Below are 18,715 nucleotides of genomic sequence, written 5' to 3'. Positions count from 1 at the left end.
AGTATCATTACAACATCCTGTTAAAAACGCTGTGTACGTTGATAAAATCCTCAGAAGAGCATTTAGTCTTTTGGGCATTTTAGGCACTAATCATTTGGGCATTTGCTGCCCTAGGAGATAAAATGCAGAAAGAGGTGATTTTAGGTGATTAGGCTTCCCTTGCTATTTAAAGATTATTGGGTATGGTATTGGGAAGCTAACAGGTTACCTTCACTTGCATAGCTGCATCTCAATATTCCAGATCTGCTGCATGACTGTAATTATTTTCCCTCTTACCTGGCACTTACTGCCCATAACACATGAATATTCATATGTTTCTGCCCTATACTGATAAATACCTAATGTGTGAATACTCTTAGTTTAGTAATTCAATCTCCTCTGCAGAAAGTAGTAAACACTTCAAGATGGGAACAGTACTTCTCTTATTCTTACAAGAGCATCTTTTCCTTCTAGGAATCTGAGTATGTTTCTGCTCATCTTCATGAATGGATAGATTTGATTTTTGGCTACAAGCAGAGGGGACCAGCTGCAGTGGAGGCACTTAATGTGTTCTATTATTGTACTTATGAAGGTACAAAGCAGTATGCTCTCTTGTCATTGTCATCAGACCTGTGAGTTTTCAGTATTAGACAGAAAACACTTGCTTTGTGAACATACCATGCAGTAGCATATGGTAAGGGAGCAGATTTATAGATGAAATATGGCAGCATAACTTGTAATTTACCATCAAATAACCAGTACTGTTTTTTTTAAAGGAGGGCTGTTACAGTTGCTTGTCTTTTCTTTCTAAAAGTTATTGGGGTTTTTTGTTAGTTTCTTATTTGCTTGCTTAAAAGCACTGACGGGAAGAGGTTTCTTGTGGTTTAGGAGTTAAGGCAAGTTCCTTCTAAACAACTAATATTGAAGACAAATGTTAATCTGTTAATTTCAAAGTTAAATCTTGGGTGGGTTTTCTGTGCTATTTGTTTCTTGCCTGAAGTATATTAAATTCATTTGATAAGAAAAAAGGCTGGAATTCTTTTGCTTACGGATATACTTATATTTTAAATGGATGCATTGTTTGGGGGCTTTCCTCAGGTAAAGGATGATAATGCTGCAAATAAGTTTTGCATATGGGTTATCAGTAAGTTGTTTGGATTGTGGTTTTTTTCCATCTTTCTACTCTTTATCATTCTGGTTGTGATACAGGGGCTGTGGATTTGGATGCTTTAACAGATGAAAAAGAAAGGAAAGCTTTAGAAGGGATGATAAACAATTTTGGGCAAACTCCCTGTCAGCTGTTGAAGGTAATGCTTTTTTGTTCCCACTCAACCAGACCTTTGTGGTTGAAATACAACTGAGTTACAAAGGACTTCTGAAAAAATAATGCTTTGTAAGATAATTACTTGTAATTTTAGGAATGTTAAGTCTGTGTTACATTAACATTTGCAAATAACCCATTTTCCAAATAAATTTACTTAAAGAAGGGAAATTAGGTACATAAAAGACTGTTTTCCCATTAAGATTCTGAGTATCTCGTGTATTGAACAAATTAATAAATTAGTCTAATTTGTTACTCCTTCACATATTGCTTCCTAGGAGCCCCATCCACAAAGGCTGTCAGCAGAAGAGGTAGTGCAAAGACTAACTAAAAGTGATACCTCTACTCTGAATCTCTTCCAACACCTCACTGAACTGAAGTCATTCTTCATAGAGGTAGATGTGTTACTTGAAGTTATTTAAAGTCTAGTTGAAACTTCTGATGTACTCAAAACAAAAGGTCACAACGTAGATGAAAATAAACTTGCTTCCTATTTAAAGAAAATATTTTACAATGCAATGTGTATAAAATGAACTCTGTCTTTTTAGTTAGCTTCATAGAGGTTGAATCCCATAAATATGTATCTGCTGGATGCTTGTGTGTGTGTTGTTTAAATATTAAATTAGTCACCACACCAAGAAAACTCAAGATGTCACTGGTGGTGTTGGAGGACTCACTGAACTTGATAGCTTAACTCACTGATTTGAGGCAGAGCCAGGGTTTCATTTCCAGTGCTTGGGACAAAGCATACCTACATGAACTGAATGTGTGTGTACCAGTGTCTTAGAGTACTGTACAGGTCTGACACTGAATCCAGAGGCTTTGGATCTGACTCTTCACAGTTTCTAGAGTTGTCCTTTTGCTCTTGGATATAATCAGATCAAAAGCATGTCTTTTTTTTTTTTTTTTTCTTTAGGGAATTAGTGATGGTGTGCCCATTGTCAAAGCTGTTGTTCCCAGGAATCAGTCACGTTCCTTTATTTCTCAGGGAAGCCCAGAGATCTTGGTGAGTTGCATGTGTCAATACTGTTATTATACTGCAGACAGTCAGATGGATGTTTCTTTGGGTTTTTTCATACAGCATGTAGAGAAACACTTAATTGTTCCTGTTCAGATGTGTTCCTTTAACCTATAATGAATGTCAGCTATAAGTTAAACATTTATCTTCCAAAGGAGAAGCGAGGCTGATTTCTTGAATGGCATTAAAGAGCTGATGAGACATGACTGTAAGTTGTAGCGAGGCATATTGTAAGTTGCTCATTTGATTCACTTCCACATAGCAACCAATTTCCTAGTGCAATGTAGCCCAGATTTAAAATTACGGGATTGAGTTATTAATGGTCTTTATCATTGCTTTCCAACTCATATATAAAATATACCATATGTGTTACATACACACGCCAAAGACCTGCACTGTTGCTAAAACTAACTTTTGCACTAATACAGGTTCTGGTACTATGGCAGATGACCAAATAATGAGGACAGTGGTTTTGTATTTACATCTGTATATATATATGGCCTAGATATTGGTCCTAGTGCAATAATGTTATGTTTTGCAGGAAAGAATATTCTTTTCCAATATTCCTATTTTGTAGGTCAAAATTATTGTCCTGGCTTAATGTGGTACATGCATGTTATTTGGAATTTGGACACATCTAAAATGATGGTTTTTTTTTTTTATAAATATCTGATGAAAATACCTTACATATTTAGATTCTTTTGTTTACTTCCTCAGAAATGGAACTGTAGTATGTTTTTAAAACTTCCTCTGTTAGTGTGTTAACTGCTAATGATTACTATTCAAAGAAGAGAAGAAACAGCAACTTAAATTAAATGACTGGATTGTAATTAAATGTTTGAGAGGGGTTGGTCAGCTGAGATTTTTCATTTTTTGTCTCCTGCCTGTCCCTCCACCCCACCTTCTCTGACCTATCTAGAACACACTATTCTAGCTTGATACTATGTACCACATGTGGATTAACTCATCTGAGCTGGAGTTTTTACTTGTTTGTTGGGGAAGAGTTACATGTGGTTTTTCCTTTGTGATAAATTTTCAAGAAGCAAGCTCTATTACCATGAAGGCAATCAGAAAATATACCTCTCAGTTTCACCATTTTTTTTTTAAATCAAACTTTTTTAGGTAACAGCAAGTCTGAACTGCATTATTGGGACTCATGGTTGGCTACCTTATGATAAAAATATCTCCAACTATTTTACATTCATCAGAGATACCACAGTGACAAATCCCAAGTAAGCAAATTATGAGGAGGGGTGCAGATAAATACATCTAAACTAATGGAATACAGCAATTCTTCAGCTATCAATGGATTGTTCTGTTTCCATTGTCTGAGTTTTCACCTAGGAATTCATCTTCTGATATTCATTAATACTACACCTAGTCTGTAACGGCATTCTAGTAAAGAGTTATGTGTCATTTCAAACTTCGCTGTTCTTAGAGCTACTTCCAATTTTTTTCTAATTATCAATCATAAAAACTCATCTTGAAATCCAGGATGGGCAGTCTTCATACTTTCTTACACAGTATCTGCTGGTTTGGGGTTTTTGGTTTTAGAATGTTCCTTTTTCTCTTAGATGTTACAGTACTTAGTAAGGACATGAGTTATCAAATTGCATAAAAGACTGAAAATATCTAATGTAAAATCTTGCTTCCACTCTGCTGTTGGCAGTGAGAGTTTTGCCATAGGTATAGCCTCCTTTATAGATGGAGTTTGTAACGGATTTTTAAGGATAGAGGAAGTGCAAAATACATAGATTTGAATTAAAGTTACTCTTAACTGCCCATCATTTGCCTACAGAACCCAACGCAACATGAGTGGTCCTTTTGCACCAGGGCTGGAGATCACCTCAAAGCTGTTTGCAGTGTCCCATGATGCAAAGCTGCTCTTCAGTGGAGGACACTGGGACAACAGCATCAGGGTGACATCTCTCACGAAAGGCAAGCTGATCGGACAGCACATCAGGCACATGGGTTAGTAACTCTTTGTATTATGAAATAAAAAGGGTTTATGTGTGTACCTTGTTATTTGGTGGTCTTGGAAGGAATTATAGGCTTGGGCAAACAAACATAGCAGTTATGAAGCAGTGGCAGCATAAGAATGAAAGAATGCTTGAACCATGATTATACATAAATACTTGAACATGGCTTTTTAGTCACTGGAGTGGTGGTTTAATCTAGGTTCAAAATAAGGCTTGCCTGCTGTTTTTAGGTAACAAGGCTGAATAGGTCTGGTTGGTACACTTGGCTGCACCATGACTTCATTGTTTCAAAGAGTCTCATCAGCCCTTATCACAGTGGAGGATTTCATGCTGATGCAAATCGGGATATGTTGTTGCCAAATTGTATCCACATTGTCAGTCTGTGGGAAATTAGTCTTAAATACCAATGTGATAACTTTCTGGTTTTTTTCCTTTATCTAGATATTGTGACCTGCTTGGCAATAGACTACTGTGGAATTCATTTAATTTCAGGCTCCAGAGATACTACCTGTATGATATGGCAAATAGTTCAGCAGGTATGTTACTTAGGTGTACTCTGAGAAGCGTTTTCTGAATGTATTTTTGTCCTTCTTTGTTTTGCTATGATGTTTTGTTGATTTCCCTTCAGGTTTGCAAGGAAGATAGTCCACTAAAATTGATTAGCTTAATAATTTTACTCCCATTGTCTTCTCTGTTTGAAAAACTATCCACGTTATTTACTATATAGGTGAAGTACACTATTTTAGAAGCTCTTTTAAAGATTTTGTAGGTTATTTTCATGGTAGGAAAATAGGAATGTTACATTTCTAGGCAGTTGTTCACTCCAGTAGTTGCATTTTAGCACTGCCTTTTCTCTGTGGAGAATATTGATGTCTACAATAGGAGCTAGTCCACTACCTGCATTTACACTGTCATTTGAGAATTCTTTAATATTGGTCTTGTGCTTTCACACAGTGAAGGTGGTTGTGTGATCCAGGTCTGTGCTTACACTAAAAATGTGAAGCCATTTCCATTGTTATGCATTTAAAATATTCATTTCTGACTGCTACATTCCAGATATACAAGTAGAATTAACTGTCACAGGGGAACTGTCATGTTTTGGTCGGGTCTTGTTGTTCTTATTGAACTGAAGTCAGCACATTAAAGCAGCAGAGTGGTGCATAACTGCATGTGTTTTTGTGGAAGCTGTCTCTATGGTGGGAGTATTCACAGTTCTTTCAACTATAGTAACAGTGCAGGGTCAAAAAAAAGTGAGACCTTAGAGCTCATACCAGTATTTTTTTGTCTCAAGAGGGGATAAATGTTGGAAAATTTTTAGTTTGTCTTTTCAGTGTGAGTTGAACAGTCATCCTCTGGAGATTATCTTTGTTTAGAATTACTTTTTCTTAAGATCTGAATGTGTTTTTTGTTTAATAGATATAAGAATGATGTTTTATGTATTATAAATTCTTCTTGTGAGAGTTTTATCTTGGTCTTTACAAAGTGGCAGCAATGGGCTGCATACTGGCAGCTCCATTCTAATTGTCTTCTCTGCACTGTCACTCTTCTCTTTCCCAGCCCTGTATTTTGACACTTGTTCTGTATTCCTGCATGCTTCAGGCTTTCAGGACTTGGTTTGCAGTCAAATTTTTATCAGAGAAATGAGAACAAATAGTTCTCTGCAGAACTGTTTACTGTACCTTCTCTCTAAGTACAGGTCTTGCCTTAGAATTGGTTTGAGAATGTCTGTGTGTGCTGGCAGTACACTCTCTGTAAGAAAAGTTGTGATACACTGCAGTTATGTAGGAAAATTACTATTCTTCATGAACATTATTGCAAGATTTCCTTTGCATATCACGCTACTGGTAGTCACTGAGAAGGATTATTTCCTTACTTTTCCTTAGAAAATGAAAGGATTGCTGCTATTTTAAGCAAAATAGCCTTCAGCTTCTTTAAACTTAGCTGTGGAGATAGTGCTTGATTCCAGGGTAAACTGTAAGAACTGGACAAGCCCAGATACACAGGCAAAGAATAAATGTGTGGATGGGGGGGTGAACAAGCCCTGTTAGGACTGCTCACTGTGGCCCTTGCACTCCTGGACACCTGAAGGGATAGAGACAAGACAGTTAAGTAACACACTCTCTCTCACACACACACACACACACACACGGAGTAACTGCATGTTTGTTCATTCAAATGATTTCGGTGAATAGGGCTGCTGACATAAAAGGCAGTAAATTAAAATTGGAAAGGGTGAGTTATACCTTTGGTTTTGGCCTACGTCAAATACACACCTCTCACAACTGAAGATACCAGAAATTCATTTTTTGTTTGTCCTCAGCTGCAAGAGAATGTGTCATTGCACTTTTTGTTACTCTCAGGGAGGAGTGCCTGTAGGCCTGGCACCTAAGCCATTTCAGATCCTCTATGGGCATACTGATGAAGTTTCGAGTGTTGGCATCAGCACTGAACTTGATATGGCAGTGTCAGGATCCAGGGTAAGCATCTTCCTACTTTTCCCTTTTTTACCTCTTCTCTACTCAAACCATAGAGCACACTTGAGGATGGTTAAGAAAAATACAAAAAATGTCACTATTGCACAATTTTTTTCTTCATCCTTGTGCAGTGAGAAGATATGTGCCATCTCCTTTGCTGCCTGCTTACATCGGGCTGTCTCAAACTGCTGTGCACAGCATGGGCCTCACCTATTATGTGCTGTTACTCTGCACAGATGAGCTTTAACATGTGTGGACTTCCTTGGAGATTTTAAGCTTCCCATAGCAATAATTCTGAGGCAGTTTCTTCCCTGCTCTGTTAAGCCTGTGCAGCTTGCTCATAGTCTGCCTTACTCTACTACGCTGGCAGGTTGCTGAACTCTGACTTTGTACTGCACATAATGCCAGCTCATAAATGTGACATATGAAATGGCTGATTTGCTGCCTGCCCTCCCCCTCTTGCCCTGCTTGGATTTGGTTTTTTCATATGCCTTTAGTGCATGGTCTTGAGGGGAAGGCTTCTTTGTCCTTATCTCCCGTTAAGGATTTGAGTGCTTTCAAAGTATTCCCTGTATCCTCTCTGTGTAAGTGTTGTGGTAACTTGCCTGCTGAGTAACTGTTTGCCTCGCTTTGGTTGCTGCAGGATGGCACTGTTATTGTCCGCACTATTCGGAAAGGTCAGTACGTGAGGACTTTGCGACCACCTTGTGAGAGTTCTCTCCTGCTGACTGTTCCCAATCTGGCTGTGTCCTGGGAAGGACATATAGTTGTCCACACCAGCGTAGAAGGAAAGACTACTCTTAAGGTACTTAGGTTCATGGAATACCTCTGTTTCTGTCACTGAAGACTTTAATCGTAAATATACCTAACTTATTTCCTAAGGGAAAGGCCTTTTGAACATGCAGTGTCTGTTTCATATTTTTTGAATTTTTCTAGCCAATTTCAGTGAAATTTGATTAAAAGATAAATCACAGGCATATTGTGCTCCTGTGAGTTTCATGAAGATCTCCAAACACGTGCAAGGAAGATGCTTAAGCATAGGCTAACAAATATTCCTGGGAAAGCTGCTTCGAAGTGGAAAACTAGGGGAAACAAGTTCCACTGTGCACAGAAACAAGGGCTTGTAAGGGGAGCAATAAGTTCTGTGTGCAAGATGCTCAGTGACTACAGTTTCTTAGTTTCAGATTGGAGACATAGCTCTAAGGTTCACTGGTAGCTTATTCTGCCTGTTGAGGAGCTGTGCAGTTGCTTTAATAAGGAATCAAGTTGTGATTTCTAGGAGCATAGGAAATTTATTGGTAGACAAATTTTTTTTTATCTAGGCGTACTAGCTACATTGGGGAGAGAAGAGACCCAAGGTATTGTCAGGCTGAAAGAATTTAAGACACTTTTGTTAGTTTAGTGTCTTTAATCCATCAAGAATTTGTTGCCTTGTCCAGAAAATGCTTTTAGATCTAGCACTCTAGAAATATACTTGTTTCCTTCTGCTTTTCATTTTGGGAGGGGAAGGGGGGGAGGAGGGTGGTAGCAAGGCTGAAGATGAGTGCTGCCTTCCTTTCTTCTTCCTTAAGAAAAATCCTTATAAAATAGGGACCTGTCTATTAAATCCATGATGTTTCCTGGAGATTTGGAATTAATTAAATTGATAGGTAAGATGTTACAATGTTACATAAAGAGGTAACTTCAAAAATTTCCTTACAGGACCTTGCATCCATACTTACTGAGTGTAGAATCGCTACTCTTGTATCATTCAACAAGGAGGCTGTTTTCAACATTGTCTGTGGGTTTGCTCCTGTTAGTGAGTTGAGGATACAGATGCTACACTCTTTATTCTGTCAGTCCTCTGTGACATACTTATTTTTGATCTATTCAGGATAAGAATGCATTACATCTCTATTCTGTCAATGGAAAATATCTGGGTTCTGAGACTCTGAAGGAGGAAGTGTCAGATATGTGTGTGACTGGCGAGTATATCGTGATGGGCAGCTTACAGGGATTTCTCTCCATACGGGATCTCTACAGGTAATGTGCCACCATCAGTAGTTTATTATTGAGGTACAAATAGTACAAATATAAGGGCTTATTGAAAAATGGCTGTATAATATGGACTTTGCTTGGTGCTATAGGCAACTCCTGTGTTCCTGAAAAAACTTTTTGGGGAGAACTAAGACAGGGAGAAAAATAAAATAAGAGGTTGTAACTGACCTCTTTCTTCCCAGACATTTATCGCAATTAGACACCTAGAACTGACAGAATTCAGGAGGAGCTGTGTCTGACATTTGCAAACTATGATTTTCCTCTGATTAGTGACAGGGAGCTCAGCAACTGCAGGATCAAGTCTCATGTTGCTCTGCACTGAGTTTTAAACTCCACTTACTGCTACTCTCTGTAGAGTTCCATTGTTCCTCAGAATGGGAGTGATCTTTGTCACTTAGGCAGCTGTGGTACTAATGTTACTATATTTCAGTGAAAATGTCTTAGCTTACTGGCTTACCCATCAATGCCTTTACTTGTTATTGAAGCTCTGTTCTGGGATATGATTACATTGTTCTGTAGGAGTTTACAATAATGGAAATTGCAAACTGGATCCTTGAGAAAGCGTGTTTTATAGTGCATCCTGTTGACAGCCATTTCAACTGCAGTGTGATTCTTTGCAGTATGTGCAAACAAATATGTGATGTACTTTCTCTCTGTGTTTTTTTTGGTTCATTTCAGCCTGAGTCTGAGCATCTCCCCCTTAGCCATGCGACTGCCAATTCATTGCATTTCTGTCACCAAAGAGTACAGCCACATCCTTGTTGGCTTGGAGGATGGCAAGTTGATTATCGTTGGTGTTGGCAAGCCAGCAGAGGTAAAACCTACCATCAAGAACTTTTTCTACAGAACAGTGGGAAGTTCACTTATTTCTGCTTTCCAGTTGAGCAAGAGGTCTCCTCTATGGCAGGGTAAATTTAAGAGCAAGTTTCAGTTTTCAGTGGGAAACAAATAACTGTTGAGACTGCTCTACTGAAAGTTCTCATTAAGAATCAGAGGTATGTAGGGATCGGAGATGGGAAGCTCAGCTGGACTAACTTCCAGACTTTATCACTCACATCTGAATAAGCAAAGTCATAATAGCTAATCTTTTCTGAACGGGATAGTGTTGTCAGCCACTTCTTGATGAAATAATTTCCCTGAAGAAAGTTGGAAAAAAAGAGAGCAAGCCACTTTGTTTATTTTTACGGTTTCTGTCAGATATCTTTTAATATGCATTGACTGACATTGGGGGGAAAAAATATTACTTCTTTCTGTTTAAAGTCTCTAATTGCAATGCACAAAGAATCACTTCTGTAGGTTCTCAGTATGCTCAGTGCTCCATATGGTGAATATAACTTGTTGGTACTGCATATGCAATATCAAATACACAGCATCCATCTGTCAAATAGATATGCCCAGTTTTTCTTGTGCAAAACATAGGTTTTGCTTTAAGTACTTCTTGTCATGACTTTCAAAGTACTTGAGTTAGCTTAAACCTGCTTCTCTCTATAACTGGATCTCTGTTGTGCTGCAATGTATTTATTTGAAAATGTGATTATCACTTTTGCATGACCTTTAGTACATGCCAGAAAAGTGTCTTAATTTAATTTTATATTTTAAATGTGATAAAAGAGAACTTACTTGTCAGTATTTCAGTATGTTTTAGCTAGGAGATACACAGTTTAAGAATGGAAATAGGCTTCACACAGTGGTAGTCTGATCTTGCTTGCAGCAGATGCGGTGGGGTTGGTTTTTACTGACTTCCAGTTGAACAGCTTTTATTCTATTGTAGAATTGACAAAGAGCTGATTATGATATGGTTAAACATATGTTTGTAACAGCAGTTTTAAAGTCACTGTCATTTCTAAGCTTCCTATTCCATAGAAAGATCTTTTGTAGGCTGAAATTTGTATGTATCATTAGACTGAAGGCTTTTTTTCTTCTTATTTTCGGTTCTTAATCATATCTATTTTTCTAACTATGCAGAAAGTGTTGTTTCAAAGACTGGTTTCCTTTTATGACTGTAGAGGCCTTCCAATGATTTTTTTTTCCAGGATTTTCTGTTTATATTTCAGATGATCTTCAAGTTAATATCCATGTAAATAGATTTTTTTTTAAAGCACAAACATATAAGGAATATTATGTCCCAGATTTTCTAGTTTTCTATAATGGCATCAATCAATATATTTGAAAAGTGTATGTATGTGGGGTGTTTATTTATTGAATGATTTATTTTTCGTTTGGAAGGAATTAATTACTAGAATTTATCTGTATACAGAAGACAGTGTTGTAGTTCTGGCTTTCAGTGGTGATACTGATCCTTAGGACAGAGGATTGGATCCATAGGAGTGACCTTCTCTAATGTGCATAAAGGGAAATGCTGCTTGGTATTAAGATTGGCCTTTAGTGTTTCTACATTGGCAGTATCTAGTATGAAATATAATAAATGTTTTTGTGTTTTTAACAGTTACTTAGCTGGTTTGGATGTTGCAGAAGTCTGGGCAATTATAAAATGTTAGTGTTAATCCTGGTCAGCACTGTGCCTTTTCTAGAACACTGCTGCTGTAATAATACAGTTCTTAAGCTTGTTAAATTTGTAGTAGTAACTGGGGGGAACCGTTCCTGAACTTGTGTTGTTAAGGCATGCATCTTGTTTACTGAACTGCAAGGAATTTCATAACCTAATCAGCTGCCAGGCTGATCACTACTGGCCAATCATCAACCTTGTACTTTGGCAGTAAAACAGTTTCTTACAAATTGTTGTCAGATTGTAGACCTACCAGATGCTGGATTTAATATGGCCTCTGGTTGCTTGTTATCTGTCTTAACTTGTGGAGTACTCAGTATGACTTACTTCTGGTTTAAATTTTACTCTGAGCACTTCACACAGGATCTTTGGAAGACTATAAATTTGACACCAGGAGATAACCTTTCTCTTTTTCCTTCATTCTGCCATCACTGTCCTGCATCTTGGTTATCTTTTCTTTTTCACTTCTAGCACTATTTGAAATCTCTAAAATAAAATGCCCTTTCTTCTCATTTGATTCATTCTTGCTTGACATCCACTTCTTTTTTCCCTTCCTATCAAAATAGCAATCTAAACACTGTTTCTAGGCCATTTGAAGGAGGTTAAGCATATAAGTGTACATTACTTGGCAATATCCCTTTAGCTGTTCAAAATCAGAGAAGACTGTGGTGTTTTGTGTGTTGTTTTTTGTCAGTCCCAAGAATCATCCCTAAGTGTTACTTCTGGTTTGTTTTCGAATAATTTTTGTTGATATAGTTTTGTTTATGCAGTACATTGTAGTGTCTGCATTTCACCAGAATCAGTGTCTGAATTCCTTTTTAATTTATCCACCTTATCCCTTCCCCCTCCTTTTGTTTCTCTGAATTACTTTTAAACAGATGCGCTCAGGTCAGCTTTCCCGAAAGCTGTGGGGATCAAGCAAACGGCTCAGCCAGATTTCATCAGGAGAGACTGAATATAACACTCAAGATTCCAAGTGATTGCTGCTTCTACCTTCTCTCACGGATTCCAGAAACATATTTAATCTTTTTGTCACTTTAAATGTATAAATATGTAATCAGGGGCTTGATTCTTAAGTCTATTGACGAAGAACCTATGTTAGAGGTATAGTAGTAAGCATATGTACTCATGCAAGTTAGCTTGCTTGCTATTTTCCCTAACTGTGTTGACTTGGTCACAGCAGTATCCCTCTCTCAACAGCTGCTAAAACTGTGTTTTGGGAGGGGAAAAAAACCCCAGAACCAAAAAACCCACAAGTTTCCAAACTCAAGCTTACTAACTGAATTTTAGATAAGTAGCATTTGATTTAAAGCTGAATAGGGCCAGATGCTCCTTGATCACAAAGAAGGTATTTGGCTTTGCTTTGACAGCATTGTTATTCCCCAATAAATTAAAATTCTGGCAGTTGCAATGGTTGGATTCAGAATTGGGATAGCTGACAGTTATGACCTTCTCAATATGTTTTTTAGCCCAGTGAACATTTTATTGCAATTTGTTCATGTAAATGGCTATTGCTGTCTTTTGTGCAGTTCCAGTTTTACGCTGTTCTGTAAGGAACATCTGTGTTGCACTACTTGATTATCAGAGATTTTTTGAAGTACAGACATGAATAACTTAAAAGGAGTTGAAGGTGGTGAAGGAGCTGAAGGAGGTAGGAAATACTTGCTGCTGAAAATTATTTATATTGTCACGTAGACTAAGACACACCAAGAAATCCCATGGTATATTTAATATCTTGTAGAAATACAGAGGAAGAATCATTATCTTGGTCAAAGATCAATCTGCTTCATTAGTAAGGCAAATCCTGCAAATAGAAGATAAATTTCCACTGCAGAATCATTATGCAACATTGCAGCACAATTTAATTAAAAATAGCACCTGTTTGTTTCTTGACTTGGTGTTCACCAAACCAGTTGTTAGCCATACTTTTTCCTGTAAAAACAAGCAGGGAAAAACAGATGAACATTTTGAAGATGCATTTAAGACCTAGTAAAAGAAAATACTAGATCCTTAAACGTGCTGTATCCAATTGCATGCTATGTTTTGGAGAAGGCATTACTGGTTTGTTTTGGTTTTTTTCTCGGTTTACCAATATATGGTGATAGAAGGGTATGCATTTTCCTATCATTCTGACGTTTTTATAATGTTACTGATTTAAATGATAAACCCCATACTGTTGGAAAGCCTGGTGCTGAGGGAAAAATATGAATTTTTGGATCAGCGTGTGAAGGTGTGTGTATGTGTATATATGTGTGTATGTGTATATATATGTATATTCATGTATGTATGTCTATTAAAAGAGAGAATACCATGGGATAAGGGGAGTATAGATACAAGGCTGAACTATAAGTGATTGTTAGATAGCATGTTCCCTTTTGGCTACCCCTTCCTTCCCTCTACCATCACTTTTCTTGTTATTTTTTATTTATTTATTGAAATGGATGTGTGTTATATCTCTTGTAAATGTTATCAGATATTCCCTGTGGCTGGAGAGCTGTTGAACTACCTGAGGAACTGCATAATGTATAATCTCATTTCATTAACTTTAAGCACAATATTTATTAACTCTGTAGAAATAGTAATACCTCCTTACCCTGCTAAAGGATAATCTTTACAATTTCTATTAGTCTCATTAAAACTGATTTCTTCTCTTCAATTTCTTTACTGGAAAAAAAAAATCCCTCTTAATGACTGATTAGTGTACTGTGTAAAGAAAGTTGTGTTGCTTTTTCTTAACTTTTGTAAATGAAATAATAAATGAGACTAGTGAACAAGTGGGTCTATGCATAGTTGCAATATTCTAACTATCACTGTGACAGACTGGATTGTCTGGAAAGTTAGGAGGAAGTAAGAATTATTTTCCTGAGTCACTTGCCAAGAGAGGATTAAATTCCCAAAAGTAGAGTGGTGTGGTTTCTTTTCATACTCCATGTATGTAAAAGAAAAAATTTACAACCACATCCCATATTTTCAAATAAGGTATAGAGAACTGAAAAATACTATTTTTAATCAGTTACCTATCCAGTAAGAATACTGAGGGTACTCTGGAAGTATAAAGTTTGTACATGAGAATGTGAAGTATGTTTGTCCATTATAATTTCATGAAGAAGGGATTGCAGGGGGGCTCTTTAGAGAGTAGTTTAGAGGAATTTCAGCTCAGAATGTGAGATTTTTCTGTGTTATGGGAAATTGAAAAACTCAGTTGGGGCATTGAGATGATGGTTTTTGTAAGTATGCATATATGTTGTGTTTAAATGCATATATGAGGCTAAGTGTTTATTTGCAGGGGAAGGGGTCAGGAAATTAAGATGTTTTGGGCTAGCAGAATAAAGTGGAAAAATGGAGGAGATGGGTCTTTCCTAGTGTTTGGTGAGAGCGTAGTTTTCTTTTTGGCACTTGCTTAGAGAGGTTTGCATAAGGGTTTGAAAACATCCTACTGTGGGTTAGGTATGTTTATACAATAGTTGAATTGACATTTTTAGTAGTTTAATATTAAAGAATACTGAATACAGTGTGTCAGTTTAAGTAAAATATGTTGCAATAATTGGGGAGGAAATAGTTTATGATGAAGACCTATGACATTTCAATACCATCATATCAATGCATCACAAGCATTGGGTGATCTTCACAAATACATGGGACAAGTTTAAATGTGGACAGTTCTTGGGCTCTCAAACGTGAGGCTAGTTTGTGTTCAGCACAAAGCAGCTGCAGAATGAGGAGGGGGACAGATGAGCTCTGAGCTGCTTTATGCTCCAGGAAGAGTGGCAACATCCATTGCCTTTTGATCTTTTCTCTGGTCCTTGAGGGATGGGAGGTATACACCATCACACACTTGGTGTCCTTGCCAGAGGCCTTCTGGAGAAACCTCCATAGGTTTGAAGGTCTGCACTTTGCCTTTATCTAAAACCAGCTTCAAGTAAAAGATAAAAGTCGTTAAGTGTGAGCATTAGCTGGCACGTTGTTTTTTTTGGTTTTAACTTATTTGAATAAAAAGTAGAAAATAATTTTTTAAAAACAGAAAATTTTTCTGATCAGTTGTTTAGGTTGGTTGATTTGCAGTCTGTTATGCAGTGCACTGTGAATTAGTGAACTGACTTCCATAGTTCTTCAATTTCTTCAAGTCAATAAAGCTTAGGATCCCATTTTGTTTGTCACATAGTACTGGTGAAATAAGATTATTTGGTTTTGAACAAAGATTTATTTAACTGTAAAAAGTACAGCTGTGAGATGAGAATTCCAATGAAGAATTTAGAATAAAAAAGTCTTAAGTGACATTTGTTTCATAGCACTACATTTGTCACCATCTTCTTGGTGATACTATTTTTAATTTTTGGAGAAACTCTAATTATTTATCATGTTTAAGATGTGCTTACCTTTGAAGATGAGTAAGTAGGAGTGTAAATATATATATCTAAAAGAAACTGAAAACTGACAGGCTTTTCACACCTGTACATACATGAGATCAAGTAGTTAGCAGTATTGAGTAACTTCTCCATAGCACAGTTTTGAGCTTGGATACCAAAGGATATTTAGAAGACATCTCTCCTTTATTTCAAGTAAAATGTTTGCTAAATTTCTCTTTATCAATTTACTTATAATTCATTATAGTATTTTTAGTTGTCTTTTTATATATAGTGAAGAATCCCATCTAGTCTTTGCTGATTTTGTACTATACAACCATACAGAAAGTGAAGTGCTTGCTCTTCAACTTAGCATTTGACTTATGCAAGTTTTTCTATATCAATGTACTTGTTATCTATTACTTGCTCATAGGATATCTAGAAACCACGTCTTCTATCATCCATGTACCTTACCAGCACAAAATAATTATCTCAGTGTTAAACTACACATTATGGAAATTAGGTTTTAGGAAGCCTGTTTGATTTAAAAAGGAAAAAAAAAAAAAAGGAAAAAACCTCAAAGCAACAAAACAAAACACCCACAAACCCACAACTTCCCCCCCCAAAAACCAAATTAACCTATACCCACATTACAATTATTTTGCTAATCTGCAACATTGATATAAAGAAGCTTTTTTTCCCCTCTGGTGTATCTTAGATTATGCATATTATCACAAAACAGGTTTATCAAAGTCTTCACAGGCTTTAAATAGCCTAGTCAATTGACTGTTTTATAAGGATCCTCTTGAAAGTTGTATTTCTTTGTCCTTTAAATGAAAGCAAAGAACTAAGTTTCTGCACTGGAAAAATTCTATATGGGACTAGTAACATTGTTCTGCTTTAAGACAGTCCTGCAGGAATGATAAATTTATTTTTATCTGTAATGCACAATATTAGGTAGGTCTTTTAACTCTTGCCTTAGTCAATGGGAGCTGTATACCTCACTTCCCTAAATCATGTCTCCCTCCTCCCTGTTTCCTCTGCAAGTCTTTCCCAATCTTAATTAACAAAATCCTTAGAAAATATAAGTCAAGGAACCAAATGCTGCACAAAGCTTTTAATGTGTACATGTATTTAGCTGAAAACATGCATCTATATACAGATTATGGAATGGTAGAGAGCTTTAGAGCTAGAAGGGGTGTAGAAATGTCAACATCCTTCTGCTCCTACATTGAGAGTCTGTGTAGGTATGTGCTCTGTATCACCTGAAAGCATTCCTGTCTTCCACTGCTAAAGGCACCTTGCTGGCTAGGATAATGCTGAGCCTATGTGCTGTGAATATTTTCCTTTTTTTCCTTTTAAAGAGTTAAAAAAAGAAGCACACACATATAAATGCATATCCTAATGTGAACCTAAGGCCTGATCTAATACTGTTATATGAAAGCACTACACAGGGTTATATTTAATTGGGTGGAAATTCAAGCATGTGCTTCTAGGTCTTTTTATGCTCTTTGGCTTAAAAGCTATGTAAGTTCCAGTTGTAAACGTGACACTTGTTAGTTGTCTCCTTTGGGGGAGAGTAAGTTTTTGTGGGCTCACTGGATGCCAATGTTAGAGTCAACTGAAGTGTTTGGAATATGTCTTTCCCTCCATCCCAAGGAGTCAACCTTATTACTAATTGACCTTGTTAAAACATACTTTTGAAGGAAGCATGCAATTAAAGAAAAACATTTAAAAATTGATAAAATGCTATTGTCCCCTTCTTCACTACTGTAGTCATTAGATGCCTAAATGCAGAAATGCCTCTGAGTGGCACCATAACATGCTCTGCAGTTTCAGTCGAGTGCCATTGACCTTCCTGCAGTCTTGAACACCCCACCCCATATGTGAGGAACTGCCCTTTGTTTTGTTTTAATTCACCTTTTTGCTGTGTATCTGTGGAAGAAGACTGGTATGTCTTTCTTTTAGTTACCATTTACCTACATGGCTCAGATAAAATATGTGTTTCACTTCTTTTCAATAGAGTTCCTTCAGTTGTGTGTTATTCCTAGTTTTGACTTGGAAAATTTGGCAGGTATGTCCAGGCTTTGTCTGTGATTATACTCAGCACAGACACAATTTCATAACACGTCTTCTGTCCCAGAAGCATAATTATCAGTGTAGATTATGGTTTAAAGCTGCTAAGATGTTTTGAGATTGGAATATAAAACTTCCAGCCATATACATCACAGATCTAACTGAACCTGAGGCCACTTGTTTATTTAGCTTCCTGTCTAGTCAGTATTTTCCTCTTAAGGGAGCCATATTTTTTGCCTTGAAATAACTTTTTAAAATAAACTTAAGTCTTGCACCTGACAGTACTGCTTTAGTCACATGCAGCTGTGAGCTGTCGCTTAAAGAAAGCCATGAGGGGGAAAAAAGAATTCAAGGAAAACTTGCAATAAGTATTCTGATACAAACCTTTACTATGCAGGAGCAGCTTGATATAAGCTTAGAGAAATGCTATGTGTGAGACTTACCTCCCTTTGGTCAGTGTTTTGATGGAAACTGTGATGCTATTCAGTTTGCCTGATGAATTTTTACTAAAGCTAATGAGGGAGTGGAAGCAAAGGCCTTACAGCAACAGTTAACCATATCTTCTGATAATTCTTACAGACTGTGCAATTATGTGATTACAAATGGATTTTTAAATGCCAAAAAATGCCTTTCTAAAGAGTTAATGTTAGGTCTGAGGAGTGTTGGAAATAGCCACTTTCAAAAATGAGCCTTCAGGCACTGTAATGAACTTGCTGTCAGTCTTCTGTGCAATATCTTTTTCCCTCTGGGTGCTTTAAGTGTATACTGTATGTCTTACTTTGTTTTGATCAGTATGTTTTAAGAGTGTGTATATTGGCTAATGATGGATTTTTTTTCCTGTACAGCATGGTGGAAGATGTTTTAAAATTTTGCACTTTTCTAGGATTTGCAAGTTTGTAACCTGACAATTTTTAACATGCACACTTTTGTACATAATTAGCATTGTATATATTTAACATGAGTCTGAAGCAAATAAAAGTAA

At 36.8% G+C, this 18,715-nt stretch overlaps 1 protein-coding gene across 5 annotated transcripts in view; it reads left to right on the top strand.

Moving 5' to 3' along the window:
* The window catches only part of NBEAL1 (neurobeachin like 1), an 80,684-nt gene extending 66,596 nt beyond the window's left edge, over positions 1 to 14,088 (top strand). For 4 of the 5 annotated variants that reach the window (XM_027636933.1, XM_027636934.1, XM_027636932.1 and 1 more), the window contains 12 exons: positions 454 to 571; positions 1,189 to 1,286; positions 1,579 to 1,695; positions 2,217 to 2,306; positions 3,441 to 3,550; positions 4,117 to 4,289; positions 4,739 to 4,833; positions 6,658 to 6,774; positions 7,415 to 7,576; positions 8,645 to 8,793; positions 9,487 to 9,622; positions 12,193 to 14,088. In XM_027636933.1, coding sequence (XP_027492734.1) covers positions 454 to 571; positions 1,189 to 1,286; positions 1,579 to 1,695; positions 2,217 to 2,306; positions 3,441 to 3,550; positions 4,117 to 4,289; positions 4,739 to 4,833; positions 6,658 to 6,774; positions 7,415 to 7,576; positions 8,645 to 8,793; positions 9,487 to 9,622; positions 12,193 to 12,294 — 1,467 coding nt within the window. In that variant the 3' untranslated portion in view covers positions 12,295 to 14,088. Of the gene's footprint in view, positions 1 to 453; positions 572 to 1,188; positions 1,287 to 1,578; positions 1,696 to 2,216; positions 2,307 to 3,440; positions 3,551 to 4,116; positions 4,290 to 4,738; positions 4,834 to 6,617; positions 6,775 to 7,414; positions 7,577 to 8,644; positions 8,794 to 9,486; positions 9,623 to 12,192 lie in introns of those variants that run through there. The other variant, XR_003526602.1, reaches the window with a different exon arrangement.
* Positions 14,089 to 18,715: the final 4,627 nt, after the last annotated feature.

This window comes from Corapipo altera, unplaced genomic scaffold (assembly GCF_003945725.1).
Source record: "Corapipo altera isolate COAL_440 unplaced genomic scaffold, ASM394572v1 45, whole genome shotgun sequence".
Taxonomy (NCBI): Eukaryota; Metazoa; Chordata; class Aves; order Passeriformes; family Pipridae; genus Corapipo; species Corapipo altera.
This window is presented reverse-complemented; position numbering and strand designations above follow the sequence as displayed.